Source organism: Ornithorhynchus anatinus, chromosome 7, assembly GCF_004115215.2.
Source record: "Ornithorhynchus anatinus isolate Pmale09 chromosome 7, mOrnAna1.pri.v4, whole genome shotgun sequence".
Classification (NCBI taxonomy): domain Eukaryota; kingdom Metazoa; phylum Chordata; class Mammalia; order Monotremata; family Ornithorhynchidae; genus Ornithorhynchus; species Ornithorhynchus anatinus.
In genome coordinates, this window is record NC_041734.1 from 71270018 (window position 1) to 71285496 (window position 15479).

The 15479-nt window shown below is 49.4% G+C and overlaps 1 protein-coding gene across 3 annotated transcripts; it reads left to right on the top strand.

The window, feature by feature from the left end:
* Positions 1-1927: 1927 nt before the first annotated feature.
* On the top strand, positions 1928-14774 carry C7H1orf194 (chromosome 7 C1orf194 homolog). 3 transcript variants are annotated; one of them, XM_029069192.1, is made up of 5 exons: positions 1928-2134; positions 10582-10698; positions 12112-12227; positions 13210-13337; positions 14565-14774. In XM_029069192.1, the coding sequence occupies exons 1-5, from the start codon at positions 1943-1945 to the stop codon at positions 14633-14635; spliced, it is 624 nt and encodes a 207-aa protein (XP_028925025.1). In that variant the 5' UTR covers positions 1928-1942; the 3' UTR covers positions 14636-14774. The 3 variants fall into 3 exon arrangements, with proteins under 3 accessions (XP_028925025.1, XP_028925028.1, XP_028925026.1); XM_029069193.1 differs by lacking the exon at positions 1928-2134 and adding an exon at positions 3835-3981; XM_029069195.1 differs by lacking the exons at positions 1928-2134; positions 10582-10698 and adding an exon at positions 3834-3981.
* The last annotated feature ends 705 nt before the right edge of the window (positions 14775-15479 follow it).

The window sequence follows — 15479 nt, forward strand, 5'->3', positions numbered from 1 at the left end:
GCGGGCGGGGCAGGGGACCACGCGCGCCCCCGAGGCGCACCTGCCCGTCGCCATGGCAGCGGCGCTGGCGCTCGGAGGATGCTCCCGCCAGCCGGGCCCGCCGCGCAAACTGCGCGAGGACCGACGGAGCCCGCCAGCGCCGCTCGGCCTCTCCGCTTCCTCTGCTTTCTTGCCTCCGACTCTTAGCATTTCATTTCCCTCCTCCTCTTAGCGTTTTATTTCCCTCTAACTCTTGCCATTTGATTTCTCTCCTTCTCTTGGCATTTGATTTCCCTCCTTCTCTCGGCATTTTATTTCCTTCTAACTCAGCATTTTATTCCCCTCCTTCTCTGAGCATTTTGTTTCCCTCCTTCTCTTAGCATTTTATTTCCTTCTAACTCTTGACATTTTATTTCCCTCCTTCTCTTAGCATTTTATTTCCTTCTAACTTTTGGCATTTTATTTCCCTCTTTCTCTTAGCATTGTATTTCCCTCCTTCTCTTGGTATTTTATTTCCTTCTAACTCAGCATTTTATTTCCCTCCTTCTCTTAGCATTTTATTTCCTTCTAACTCTGGCATTTTATTTCCCTCTTTCTCTTAGCATTTTATTTCCCTCCTTCTCTTGGCATTTTATTTCCCTCTAACTCTTGGCATTTTATTTCCCTCTACCTCTTGGCATTTTATTTCCCTCCTCTTAGCATTTTGTTTCCCTCCTTCTCTGAGCATTTAATTTTCCTCCTTCTCTGAGCATATTATTTCCTTCTAACTCTTGGCATTTTATTTCCCTCTTTCTCTTAGCATTCTATTTCTATTTCCTTCTCAGCATTTTATTTCCTTCTAACTCGGCATTTTATTTCCCTCCTTCTCTTAATATTTTATTTCCCTCCTTCTCCAACCCTGCCCCGATCGGGTTGACGTCTCAGTCCCTCCCGACATCATAATCATCATCATTGAGCGCTTACTATGTACAGAGCACTGTACTGAGCGCTTAGGAGAACGTGGCTCAGTGGAAAGAGCCCGGGCTTGGGAGTTAGAGGTAGTGGGTTCTAATCCCGGCTCTTCTGCTTGCCGGCTGTGTGACTTTGGGCAAGTCACTTCACTTCCCTGGGCCTCAGTGACCTCATCTGTAAAATGGGGATGAAGACTGTGAGCCCCACGTGGGACAACCTTGTATTACCACCCAGCGCTTAGAAGAGTGCTTTGCGCCAAGTAAGCGCTTAACAAATACCACCATTATTATTATTATTACAATGCTTTAGAGTTGGCCGATGTGTTCCCTGGCCACCATTAGCTTACAGTCTAGAAGGGCAGGCAGGCATTAATTCAAATACTTTATAGTATATATCAAAGTTTTATACGTAAGTGCTGTGGAGTTGAAGGTGGAGCGAATAGACAATGCAGTCATTCACTCTGCCTTTCCTACTCCCTAAAGTCATGCTTGTTACGCCCTTACTATGTGCCAAGCCCTGTGCTAGACGCTGAAATGGCACAATCCCTGTTCCTCATTGGGTTCACAGTCTGAAGACTGTGCACCAGTCTGAGAAGGAGCTTGGTTTAATTGAAAGAACTCAGGCTCAGGAGTCAGAGGTGGGTCTAATCCCAATTCCACCGCTTGTCAGGTCTGAGACTTTGGGCAAGTCACTCAACTTCTCTGTGCCTCAGTTACCTCCTCTGTAAAATGGGGTTCAAGACTGTGAGCCCCAAGTAGGACAACATGATAACTTTGTATTTATTCCGGCTCTTAGAAAAGTGCTTGGCAAATAGTAAGCGCTTAACAAATGCCATTATTATTATTATTAAAGGGGAAGAGAACAAGTATTTAATCCCCATTTTACCGAGGAGGGAACTGAGGCCCAGAGAAGTGGCATGACTTACCATTGGTCACACAGCAGGCAAGTAGTGGAGCCTGGATTAGTACTCACGTCTCTTTGATTCCCGGTCCTGCGCTCTTTGCATTAGGCCATGCTGCTCTTCTCCTCTTCCTCTCTTTCCCTCCCTCCTCTCACTTCCAATTTCCCTCTTTCCCTCCCTCAGTTCCTTTCTATTGCTTGCCCCATCACCTCTTCAAACAAGCCTCCTTTTATAGTTCTACATTCGACATTGATTTGGCTCCACCATCCCTCTGCCGGGGACACAGGAATCCCCTCGTGTCAGGTATGGCACTATTCTTCCAGAAACCAATCGGACAAAGATTCGTCGATTAGTTCCTAGAGGTGGAAGGAAATGACATTTCCAGGCTTTTACCTCTAGCTCCAAGTAATTTAAATCTTTCCTGATGCGGGAGAGAATGGAAGTCGCATGCAACTGGCGCCAGGGGCCCTTAGCGGGGCCATGAGGGTGGGAGAGTTGTCAGGAGCTTTCTGGAATCAGTTAATTGTATTTATTGAGTGCTTACTGCGCAAAAAGCACTGTAATTAGAGCTTGGGAGAGTACCACACAACAGAGTTGGTAGACACTTTCCCTGCCTACGACGAGATTGTGGGCAGGGAATGTGTCTGTTAGGGAGAAGCAGCAAGGTGTGGTGGATAGAGCCCGGGCCTGGGAGTCAGAAGGTCATGAGTTCTAATTCAGGCTCCGCCACTTGTCTGCTGTGTGACCTTGGGGGAAGTCCCTTCACTTTTCTGTGCCTCAGTAACCTCACCTGGAAAATTGGGATTGAGACTGGGCGCCCCATGTGGGACAGGGACTGTGTCCAATCCGATTTGCTCATATCCACCCAACGCTTAGTACAGAGCCTGGCACATAGTAAGGGCTCAATAAATACGACTGAATGAATGGAGACAACCAAGGCTCAGGAAAAGGGGGCAGGAAATTTCACCAGATCAGAATTGTACGGTCAGCCCCCCGGCAAGCCCAAAGATTCCTGAAGTTCCTCCCCATTTACGCCTATGGTGCCGGCCGGAAAATCCCCAAATCTCGGTCACTGATTCATTCATTCATTCAATCATATGTATTTAGAGCTTACTGTGTTCAAAGCCCTGTACTAAGCGCTTGGAAAATACAGTTCGACAACAGAGACGATCCCTACCCAAAAACGGGCTCACAGTCCAGAAGATCAGATCATTCGATCACATTTATAGAGAGCTGTGTTCAAAGCACTGTACTAAGCGCTTGGAAAATACAGTTCGACAACCGAGACAATCCCTACCCAACAACGGGCCCTCAGTCCAGAAGATCAGATCATTCAATCATATTTATTGAGAGCACACTGTGTAAAGCACCGTGCTAAGCGCTCGGGAGAGAAGCTGCGTGGCTCAGTAGAAAGACCCTGGGCTTGGGAGTCAGAGATCAAGGGTTCTAATCCCCGCTCCGCCGCTTGTCAGCTGTGTGACCTTGGGCGAGTCACTTCGTAAGCCCGTCATTGGGCAGGGATGGTCTCTATCTGTTGCCGAATTGTCCATTCCAAGCGCTTCGTACAGTGCTCCGCGCATAGTAGGCGCTCAATAAATACTACTATTGAATGAACTTCTCTGGGCCTCGGTGACCTCATCTGTAAAATGGGGATGAAGACTGTGAACCCCACGTGGGACAACCTGGTGACCTTGTATCTACCCCAGCGCTTAGAACAGTGTTTGGCCCATAGTAAGCCCTTAACGAGTACCAACATCGTTATTATTATCACATTCTAACAACAACCAGACCCATTCCTGCCCACAACGAGGTGACAGATTGTGGGGGGGGGGGGTCCCACCGCACCGTCCCCCCCCGCCCGCCCCCTGCGACCCTCTGGCCAGGGGCCGGTCCTGGACCACTCCCGCGGCGGGCGCTAGGGGGCGCCCCTCGCGGCTCAGCTCCGGGGGGGCGAGGGGGAAGCGGCTGGGCGGTTGCCTGGCAACCGCAGCCTGAGCTCCCCAACACGCTGCTCCGGCGGCCGGCTCCCTCCCCCTTCCCGCTGCAGCCCGGCTTCCTGGGGTCCCCCCATGCCGCCCACCCGGGACCCCCACCCGTACCCCAAACTGGAGAATGAGGAGTCCTTCACGGGCCAGCCCAGGAGCTCCCAGGTACCCTCCAGCTTCCCTGCCATTCCCCCTCGCTCCCGCATGCAACCCAGAAGAGCTCGCCCCCCGCCCCCCACTTGCGTAGGGGTGAGCATCAATCAATCAGTGACATTTATTGAGCGCTTACCATAGGCACTGGGCTAAACTGTTGGGAGGGACGGGCCGGTAGAATCGAGTCACTCATCCTATCCCACCTGGGTGAGCGCATCCGCCTCCTTGCTGAGCTCCCTGCCTCCTGTCTCTCCCCACTCCAGTCCATCCTAGTAATAATAATGTTGGTATTTGTTAAGCGCTTACTATGTGCCAAGCACTGTTCTAAGCGCTGGGGGAGATAGATACAATAATAATAACAATGTCGGTATTTGTTAAGCGCTTACTGTGTGACAAGCACTGTTCTAAGCGCTGGGGGAGATAGATACAATAATAATGTGGGTATTTGTTAAGCACTTACTATGTGCAGAGCACCGTTCTAAGCGCTGGAGTAGAAACAGGGGAATCAGGTGAGGTCACTGAGGCCCAGAGAAGTGACTTGCCCAGGGTCACACAGCTGATAAGAGGCGGGGGCGGGATTAGAAGCCACGACCTCTGACTCCCCAGCCCCGGCTCTTTCCACGGAGCCACGCTGAACAACATGATGTTGATGAGAAGGAGCATGGCTCCGTGGAAAGAGCCCGGGCTGGGGAGTCAGAGGTCATGGGTTCCAATCCTGGCTCTGCCACTTGTCAGCTGTGTGACTGTGGGCAAGTCACTTCATTCATTCATTCAATAGTATTTATTGAGGGCTTACTATGTGCAGAGCACTGTACTAAGCACTTGAAATTTACAATTCGGCAACAGATAGAGACAATCCCTGCCCAATGACGGGCTTACTTCTCTGTGCCTCAATTACATCATCTGTAAAATGGGGATTAAGACTGTGAGCCCCACGTGGGGCAACCTGATTCCCCTGTGTCTACCCCAGCGCTTAGAACAGTGCACATAGTAAGCGCTTAACAAATAACAACATTATTATGTGCAGAGCACTGTTCTAAGCCCTGGGGTAGATACAGAGTAATCAGATCGTCCCACGTGGGGCTCACATTTTTTTTTTAATCTCCATTTTTACAGATGAGGTAACTGAGGCCCAGAGAAGTTAAGTGACTTGCCCACAGTCACACAGCAGAGAGGTGGCAGAGCCGGGATTAGAACCCATGACCTCTGACTCCCAAGCCCATGCTTTTTCCACTGAGCCACGTTGCTAAGTGAGCATGGACTCAAGCACATAGATGAGCAGTAGGGAAAGAAATAGGATGGGGAGATGAGAGATTATTAGGGAATGCTTCCTGGAGGAGATGCGATTTTAGTAGGGCTCTGAAGATAGAGTGGTGGTTTGTCAAATATGGAGAGGGAGAGGAATTCAGAGCAGGGGGAAGGATGCGAGCAAGGCTCAGCGGAAAGAGCGCGGGCTTGGGAGTCAGAGGTCACGGGTTCTAATCCCGGCTCCGCCGCTAGTCAGCTGTATGACCTTGGGCAAGTCGCTTAACGTCTCTGTGCCTCAGTTACCTCATCTGTCAAATGGGGATTAAAACTGTGAGCCCCATGTGGGACAACCTGATCACCTTGTATCCCCCAGCGCTTAGAACAGTGCTTTGCACATAGTAAGCGCTTAACATACCACAATTTATTCGACAGGTAGAGGGAGATCAGGGTACATTAAATAGATTGGTGTAAGAGAATGAGGTGTGTGGATTGGATTGTATTCATTCAATCGTATTCATTGAGCGCTTACTGTGTGCAAAGCACTGTACTAAGCACTTGGGAGAATACAATGTAACAATAAACAGACACATTCCCTGCCCACAAGGAGCTTGATGTAGAAGGGAGCCGATTGTCACCAGGTTTCCCTCACCTATCTCTCTTTTGCTTCCTTGTGAGGGGTTGGGAAGGCCAGCAGTGGCCTGGCAACTGGGGCGCCATTGGCAGATACGGTTGGGGGATGGAGAGCAGGAGGAGATAGTGTAGTGGATAGAGCCTGGGCCTGGGAGTCAGCGGATCATGGGTTCTAATCCCAGCTCCGCCACCTGTCTGCTGAGTGGCCTTGGGCAAGTCGCTTCACTTCTCTGGGCCTCGGTTACCTCATCTGTAAAATGAGGATCGAGATCGTGAGCCCCATATGGGACAGGGACTGGGTCCAACCTGATTTGCACGAATCCACCCCAGCACTTAGTACAGTGCCTGGTACATAGTAAGCACTTAACGAATACCATGATTATTATTATTATCATCTCAGCACTTAGAACAATGCCTGACACAGAGTAAGGGCTTAACAGATACCATTAAAAAATACCATTCTTACTACTAAGCTTCTCCGGGGGCATCTGGGAGAAAAAATAGTATTTGAAAAGGAACTTAAGAAGGGGTAATTATCTGACTCCTTTCATCCTCAAACATCCTAGAGTAATGTGAAATCAAAAGCAGACCTCATAGCCCCCACCCAGAGACAGTTTCAGACACCAGCTGCCCTGAGGCAGGGAAAAATCCATCTCTCAGTCCCATTCCATATGATGTCATTGTTCCACTGCGAACACGTGCGGTATCATGTAATGACATCATACAGAAGTCTATTTGAACCCCAGAAACTTCAGGGTTTCTCTGGGGAGACTCCTGACCCACTCTCCTTCGCTCCCTATTCCAGCAGGCATCGCTCTCAGTGGCTGGGTGCTGTTAGATTTTCATAGACTCTGAGCCCGTCACTGGGCAGGGATTGTCTCGATCTGTTGCCGAATTGTCCATTCCAAGCGCTTAGTACAGTGCTCTGCACATAGTAAGCGCTCAACAAATACTATTGAATGAATCTGCTGTCCCCTGTCCTCTGTGCCCTGTGGCAGTTGCCTCTCTTAGTGCCTGAGGAGACTGTAAGCCCGTCAAAGGGCAGGGACTGTCTCTATCTGTTGCCGACTTGTACATTCCAAGTGCTTAGTACAGTGCTCTGCACATAGTAAGCGCTCAATAAATACTATTGAATGAATGAACCTGTAGGGATTTGAAGCAGTGAGTGATGACTTCCTGGAACCCCTGAGAAAATGACTTGTGCCCTTTCAACAGATCTGGTCTGTGGCCCCGGGGCATTTCGTGCAGTCGAGCATGTTAGCGCAAAATCTCCTCATGGGCCCAGTAGGGTCTAAAGGTAATTAGGTGGCATATTTCAGAGGTTTCTAATAAAGCCAGTTTTTGTGGATTTCTGAGGGCGTGGGGGAGAATGAAATGAGGGTTTCTGTTGCTGGCAGCTGCTTTGTAAACTGAGTCTCCTGAACTGGGGTCACCGGAAAAACAGCAAGAAAGCAATTAGTGGTGTTTATTGAGTGTTTCCTGAGTGCAGAGCACTATACTGAGCATTTGGGAGAGTTCAGTAGAGTAAGGCGAGAACTAGAGCGCCTGGGTAGCGACAAGGTTTGGATGGACGACACTGATATATGCGAGTGGTGGCCCTTACACAAATTCGTAGACTGGGTGACATTTGTGAAGACGGAAAAATACCTTCGATCTACCCGTAAGCTGTTTTACTAAGATGGGTGCCAATGAAAAGAACCAGCCGTATTTATCCAACAAGTAAATATGGCTGTTAGTTGTGCAACAACCCAGCCACATTGTTCTCTCCCATTTTCCTCCCTGCTTCATTTCTCCTCCCATGATGCTCCTAGAGCAGTTGACACTACGTTGGCAATCTCCCAGGATAATTTTCTTGCTTTCTGGTGGCCTGTGTCGAGGCAGGCGGGGAGCCGGATAGAAACCTGTGGACGGCCGAAACCCCAAACTCCCCAATTAGTGAATATTTAAAAAGGAGAGGACGACAATTCAAGTTCGGAGGCCGCAGTCGTGGTAATAGTGGTATTTATTTAGAGTCTACTGAATGCTATACGCTATAATACAAAAAGTATTTTGATACTCCCTTAAGCACTTTGATACACAACTCAGGCCCATGGCACTTATGTAAATATCCTCATATTCTGCCACTTCCCCTATCTGTAATTTATTTTAATGTCTGTCTTCCCCATTAGTCTGTAAGCTCCTTACGGGCAGGGATCATGTCTATTAAGTCTATTATATCGTAGAAGATGAAGAGCTTATTAAGGTACTCTGCACACAGTAAGTGCTCAATAAATACTATTGATTGATTGATAATAAACATTTAGGAAAAACAGTGGCTGCACAAGGTTCATTCCCTTCCCATTGGGAGCTTACATTTGAATGGGGAAGAAAGATAGAAATCTTGTTTAAGCCGAGTTTACAAACCAATCCGCCAGAACCTAGTTAACAATCATCTCTCTCCTTCAAACCCACATATTCAGTGTCACCAAATCCTTTCAGTTCAACCTTCCCAATATTGCTAAAAGCCAACCTTTCCTTTCCATCCAAACTATTACCACTATTCATTCCAAGCCCTTATCCTACCCTGACTTGATTACTGCCTCAGCCTCCTTGCTGACCCCTCTCCCTGCCTCCTGTCTCTCTCCAATTCAGTCTATACTTCACAATGCTGCCTGGATCATTTTTTCTAAAAAATCAATCAGTCTATGTCTCCCCACTCCTCAAGAACCTCCAGTGGTTGCCCCTCCACATCTCCATCAAACAGCAACTTCTTATAATTGGCTTTAAAGCACTCAATCACCTTGCCCCCTCCTTCATTACCTCTCTGATTTCTTCAACTCAGCCTGAACCTCGCACTCTATTGCCAACCTTCTCACTACCTCGATCTCACCTCTCTCGCCTCCGACCTCTCATCCAAGTCTTGCTTCTGGCCTGGAACTCCTTCCCTCTTCACATCTGAAAGAAGATCACTCTCATTCATTCAATCGTATTTATTGGGCACTGACTGTGTGCGAAGACTGCACTAAGAGCTTGGGAGAGTACACCCAACAACAGACTCATTCCCTGCCCACTACAAGCTCACACTCTCCCGTCCTTTGAAATCGTATTAAAAACACATCTCCTTCAAGAGGCCTTACCTAACTAAGCACTTATTTCCAATCCGCCCCCTCCCTCACTTTTGTGTTGCCCTTGCATATGGATTTATACCCTTTATTTACCTCACCCTCCGCCCCATAGAATTTATGAATATACCCATTATTTATTTATTAATGTTGAAGTCTGTCTCCCCCTCTCGACTGTAAACTCCTTGTGGGCAGGAATCATGTCTACCAACTCTGTTGTTATATACTCTCCCAAGTGCTTAGTACAGTCCTCTGCACACAGTAAGTGCTCAATAAAGATGACTGATTGGTTAAAATGGCTGACGTATATCATGATTGAAAGGAAGCACTCAAAGAAAACCAGTGGTGCAAATAGTGAAGAGTATAGATAGGCTTGCTCTCATAGAGGCTGGGCAAAAAGCAGCATAGCTTAGTGGAAGGAGCACAGGCCCGGTAATCAGAGGACCGGGGTTCTAATCCCAGCTCTGCCATTTGTCTGCTGAGTGACCTTGGGCAAGTCACTTTACTTCTATGTGCCTCAGTTACTTAAATCAGTAAAATGGAGATTAAATCCTCCTCCCTTCAACAGACTCTGAGCTTCATGTGAGATAGGGACTGTGTCCCACCTGATTATCTTGTATCTCGCCCTAGGGTTTAGTGGAGTGCCCTGGCACATGGTAAATAGTGAGTAGTAAATAAGTACAAATTTGTTTTAAAAAAAGAAAGCCCAAGAGAGTGGTGGCTGTGGAGTGAACCATTGGGAATGATTCTCATTCCACTCTAGTTCCTGGTTCCTCTTTTTTTTTAAGGTATTTGCTATGTGCTTACTATGTGTCAGGCACTGTTCTAAGCACTAGGGTAGATACAAAGTAATCAGTTTGAGCGAGCGTGGTCCCTTTCTCATATAAGTTAACAGAGGCTCAGAGAAGTTAAGTGACTTGCCCAAGGTGACACAGCAGATAAGTGACAGAGCTGGAATTAGAACTCAGGTCCCAGGCTGGTGCTCAATCCACTAGGCTACACTGCTTCTCTGCATCCTCATCCTCTAAACAGTTGGGTCCTCACAACTTATATACTTGCTCTCCTTCACCCTGATTTATCTACTCCAGTTCTTGGCACATACTAAGTGCTTAACAAATATCACAATTATCACCATTTATTTCAGTATGTCTCTGCCACTAGAGTAAGAACTTCTTTAGAGCAAGGATCACGTTTACCGTACTCTCCCAAGCACTTAGTACAGTGCTCTGCACGAGGCAGGAGTTCAAACAAATAATACCGATTGATCACTTGAGCTTGAACCCTCCCCACTCAGCAGGCTGAGGGGATTCTTGGGACGCCAGAGCCCTGAATGACATCTCTGGGAATTCATTCATTCAATCGTATTTATTGAGTGCTTACTCTGTGCAGAGCACTGTACTAAGCGCTTGGAAAGCACAATTCACCAACAGATAGAGACAATCCCTGCCCACAGCGGGCATGAGTGTAAGGCGACGCTGCTTCCCAACTCTGGAAAAGCAGGCAGCTTACTCCCCCATGACAGCAGGCAAATGTCCAGATGGGCTTTGAAGAAGTCTGCCGGGCAATTGTTGCGGAAACTCAGACCACTGGATTTCTTGTAACCTTCTCCTTAGCTTTGGCTCTTGTCTTCCAGAAAGCCCCTTACACCTCTCCCACCCACATCGCCCAGCAGAAAGACCCTTGGCACCGACTGCACGCGACTCCCACTCTCGCCAGCATCAGGAAGGATGTGAATTACTTTGAGCCAGAGGTAAAAAGTCTGAAGACGCCCTTCCCTTCCGACCCCCTGGGAATACCTCTAGGAACCAGTCAAGAACTCCTTAGTCAGTTGGGTTTCTGGAAGGCACTACCATGCTAGACCCAGCGAGTGGAGGAGGGGGGCATCCTTGTATCCCTGGCAGAAAGATGGCTGAACCAAATGAATGGCAATCCTCCAGATTCCCTCCCCTCACAAGTCCATGAGGAGGCTTTTTTAGACAGAGAGATTGAACTCGTAGTTTGGTTCTGATGTCATCCTCATCTCCAGGATTTACAGGCTGCAAGAACCCCATGTTAGGCACTTCGCAGTGAACTGTAAACTGGGACTTAAAACCCTGCTGCGCTGATAACAGGGAGGATCCTGGCCATTTTTGAAAAAAAAATTTGTTCATTCATTCATTCAATAGTATTTATTGAGCGCTTACTATGTGCAGAGCACTGTACTAAGCGCTTGGAATGAACAAGTCGGCAACAGATAGAGACAGTCCCTGCCGTCTGACGGGCTTACGGTCTAATCGGGGGAGACGGACAGACAAGAACAATGGCGATAATTTGTTAAAAGCTTACTACGCGCCAGGCATTCTACTAAGTGCCTGGGTAGCTTCAAGCAAATCAGGTCGGCCACAATCTAGTCCCACATGGGGCTCACCCCCTCAATCCCCATTTTACAGATGAGGTAACTGAGGCACAGAGAAGCTAAGTAACTTGCCCAAGGTCACACAGCAGACAAGTGGCAGAGCCGGGATTATTCGTTCATTCATTCAATAGTATTTACTGAGCGCTTACTATGTGCAGTGCACTGTACTAAGCACTTGGAATGTACAGTTCGGCAACAGAGACAATCCCTGCCCATTGACGGGCTTACAGTCTAATCAGGGGAGACGGACAGACAAAAACAATAGCAATAAATAGAATCAAGGGGATGTACATCTCATTAACTAAATAGGGTAATAAAAATATATACAAATGAGCTGAGCACAGCGCTGAGGGGAGGGGAAGGGGGGAGGAGCAGAGGGAAAAGGGGGAAAGGGGCCTTAGCTGAGGGGAGGTGAAGGCGGGGGTAGTTATATCCCGGGTCCTCTGACTCCCAGGTCCGTGTGCTCTCCTTTAGACCCTGTCGCTTTTCTAATGAACCGGTTATCCTCGGGTCCCAGTTTTGGCTTGGACCGGCCTCCTTCTGAAGCTAGTTGGGGGGAGCTGCAGACCCCACAGTTTGGCCCCAGAGGGGGGACTGGTGGGGCTCAGCCCAGGGAAGCCTGGAGCAGGCTCGGGAAGCAGCACAGACCGGGGAGGGGCCGGGCCGGGGATTGTTGGAGCGGGGGCAGGAGAGTGACTGCTGGGGGGCAGCTGGACAGAGAGGGAGACCCGTTTGTGACGTGTCGATACTCTCCGGCCCTCGCCTCAGGTCCCGAAGGACGATCTGGACTTCCGCATAAAAACCTTATACGACCACCACAGCGGGTTCCTGCAGGACAAGAGTCAGGTGCTGCTGCACTCGGAGACCGTCAACGATGACCATGGGTGAGGGGGCCTGGTGGAGGTGGGAGGACCCCAAGGGTCAGGCCTCTGACCCCCCAACCCTCCAAACTGCCATGCAAGGATGATCCCAGCTGCTGGACAAATGTTCCAAACCCCTTGATGTTCATTCATTCATTCAATAGTATTTATTGAGTGCTTACTATGTGCAGAGCACTGTACTAAGCACTTGGAATGTACAATTCGGCAACAGATAGAGACAATCCCTGCCCATTGACGGGCTTATAGTCTAATTGGGGGAGACAGACCAAAACAATAGCAATAAATAGAATCAAGGGGATGTACATCTCATTAACAAAATAAATAGGGCAATAAAAATATATACAAATGAACAGATGAGCACAGTGCTGAGGGGGAGAGGGGGAGGAGCAGAGGGAAAGAGGGGGGAAAGGGGGCTTAGCTGAGGGGAGGGCGGGGGGCATAGGGCAACAGAGGGAGCAGAGGGAAAAGGGGAAGCTCAGTCTGGAAAGGCCTCTTGGAGGAGGTGAGCTCTCGGGAGGGCTTTGAAGAGGGGAAGAGAGTTAGTTTGGCGGAGGAGAGGAGGGAGGGCATTACAGGACAGCGGGAGAATGTGGGCCAGGGGTCGACGGTGGGATTGGCGAGAACTGGGGACGGTGAGGAGGTGGGCGGCAGAGGAACGGAGCGTGAAGGATGGGGAGTAGAGAGAGAAGGGAGGAGAGGTAGGAGGGGGCAAGGTGATGGCGAGCCTTGAAGCCTAGAGAAATGCCTGCTGCTTGCCTCTAATGTGAGTCGCGTTCATTATCCAACCCTCAATGGGCAAAAGTTCTCTAGCCACTGCTTTGCCCAGTTGGCTTTGATCTCTCGGATGGGCTCTGGGTTGTCATTCCGCTGCCTCCCCCAGCGACTGGCTGCTGGACTCTAGGGTGGCTTTTCCTCCCTTGTCAAGGGGCAGGGAGGTTTCTGAGCTCGGCCGGATTCTTGGCCCAAACTCCTGTCTTTGTTTCAGGAGGCTGAAGATGCCCATTCCTGAGGAGCTGCCTCCCCCAGTCCTCCCCTACAAGACCATCCAGGGGACCCTAAGGCACTGGGTGAACCCCAAGAAGGAGTCGATCTACAGTGTCCAGGGGACCATTGGTGAGGCTACTGGGGTCAGGGAGCATCATTTTTATACAGGAGAAACAGCGTGGCTTAGTGGAAAGAGCACGGGCTTGGGAGTCAGAGGTTGTGGGTTCTAATGCCGCTCTGCCACTTATCAGTTTATGACTTTGGGCTAGCCACTTAACTTCTCCGTGCCTCAGTTCCCTCATCTGGAAAATGGGGATTAAGACTGTTACCTCACGTGCAACAACCCGATTACCTTGTATCTACCCCAGTGCTTAGACCAGTGCTTGGCACATAGTAAGCGCTTAACGAATACCACCATTATTATTCTTATTAGAGCATGTCAGGGCATCCTCCCCAAACCCCTCATAGATTTCCTCTCCTACCCGCCCATCCCCAGGATGAAGTCAAGATTTTCAGGAACTCAGCATGTGACCGCCTGCCCAAGAGCTGGCAGACTTTTGGGCAGAGACACAGATGAGGAGTCGGGGGTCTTGCCACCAGTCCCCTCGGCCCAGCCCGAGTTCCTTATACAACCAAATCCTAGGGAGGAGGGAGGGGCCGAAGCTGGGCTGGGTAGAGAAGCAGCGTGGCTTAGTGGAAAGAGCCCGGGCTTGGGAGTCAGAGGTCATGGGTTCTAATCCCCACTCCGCCAATTGTCTGCTGTGTGACCTTGGGCAAGTCACTTAACTTCTCTGTGCCTCAGTTACCTCATCTGTAAAAATGGGGATTAAAAACTGTGAGCCCCACGTGGGATAATCTGCTTACCCTCTATCTACCCCAGCGCTTAGAACAGTGCTCTGCACATAGTAAGCGCTTAACAAATACCACAATTTTTTTTTTTTTTTAGTTCCAGGCCCCAACTTCTACTCTCGCCTCTTCGTAACTCCATTCCTTCTCTTTGTGAGCCTGCCCTGTTGTGAAACAGATTCTCCTTCGGGGGCTCTGAGTTTATTTTCATTATTTTTTAATGCCATTTATTAAGCACTTACTTTGTGCCAGGCACTGTGGTATATACAAGCTAATCCACTTGGACACAGTCCCTGTCCCTCATGGGTTTCCATCTTAATCCCCATTTTACATAACCGAGCAATAGAAAAGTGAAGTGACTCGCCCGAGGTCACGCAGCAGACAAGTGGCAGCGCCGACTCCCGACTTCCGACTCCCAGGCCCAGGGTCTCTCCATTAGGCCACACTGCTTCTCAGCGGTCGGGGGCTTATCCTGCTCCTGACACACTAATCCGGTGTCTCCTCCTGCAGTGTCTCCCCATAATGCAGCCACAAATGGTGGTTTCTCTCGCAAGATGGACGGTGGCTTCTTCTCCACATAGTGGCCTCAGCCCCGGGAGATGACCGAGGTACGGACAGACAGCGGGGGGGGGGTGGACGTGGGAGACATCTCTCCACCTGGTCAATTCTTGGCCCCCACCCAAGGCTCTCACCCCTCTTGATTAAAGGACTTGAAACCCAGATGAGGTCTGTGGATGATTCCTCTTTACTGCCCAACACGTAACGCCTGCCTTATGGGCAAAACCCCTCCTTTCCTCCCTCCCCACCACCCACTTCTGAAACCTTTTGTTTTAAGACAGCCCCAACTCTTGGTCAGCCTGTAAGGCTCTGGACTGAAAGCTCCCTTTACACTCCTGGAGGGCAGGCAACATGTCTACCAACTCTGCTATATTATAATAATGTTGGTATTTGTTAAGCGCTTGCTATGTGCCGAGCACTGTTCTAAACTGGGGTAGATACAGGGTAATCGGGTTGTCCCACGTGAGGCTCACAGTTAATCCCCATTTTCCAGATGAGGTAACTGAGGCACAGAGAAGTGAAGTGACTTGCCCACAGTCACACAGCTGACAGGTGGCAGAGCAGGGATTCGAACTCATGACCTCTGACTGCCAAGCCCGGGCTCTTTCCACTGAGCCACAGCAAGTGCTCAGGAAATTCCACTGGTATGGAAGCGGTGAGTGCAGACAGTGTCGTGGGGTCTATCCTTCCCCTTGGCTGGGGGACATAGCCCGAACAATAATTAATACTAGTCGAGGTATTTCTTAAGTGCTTACTAAGTATCAAGCACTGTACTGGGTCCTGGGGTACATACAGGATAATCAGATTGCATAAAGTCCCTGCCCCACATGGAGTTCTTTGTCTAAGGGAACAGGTATTGAATCCCCA

Bases quoted from the DNA above. Each gene is read 5' to 3' on its own strand.
- C7H1orf194 (XM_029069192.1), top strand. From the start codon at position 1,943: ATGCTGCTCTTCTCCTCTTCCTCTCTTTCCCTCCCTCCTCTCACTTCC. The intron at 10,699-12,111 runs GTAAAAAGTCTG...CCCTCGCCTCAG, and splicing joins TGAATTACTTTGAGCCAGAG to GTCCCGAAGGACGATCTGGA. The intron at 13,338-14,564 runs GTGAGGCTACTG...CTCCTCCTGCAG, and splicing joins CAGTGTCCAGGGGACCATTG to TGTCTCCCCATAATGCAGCC.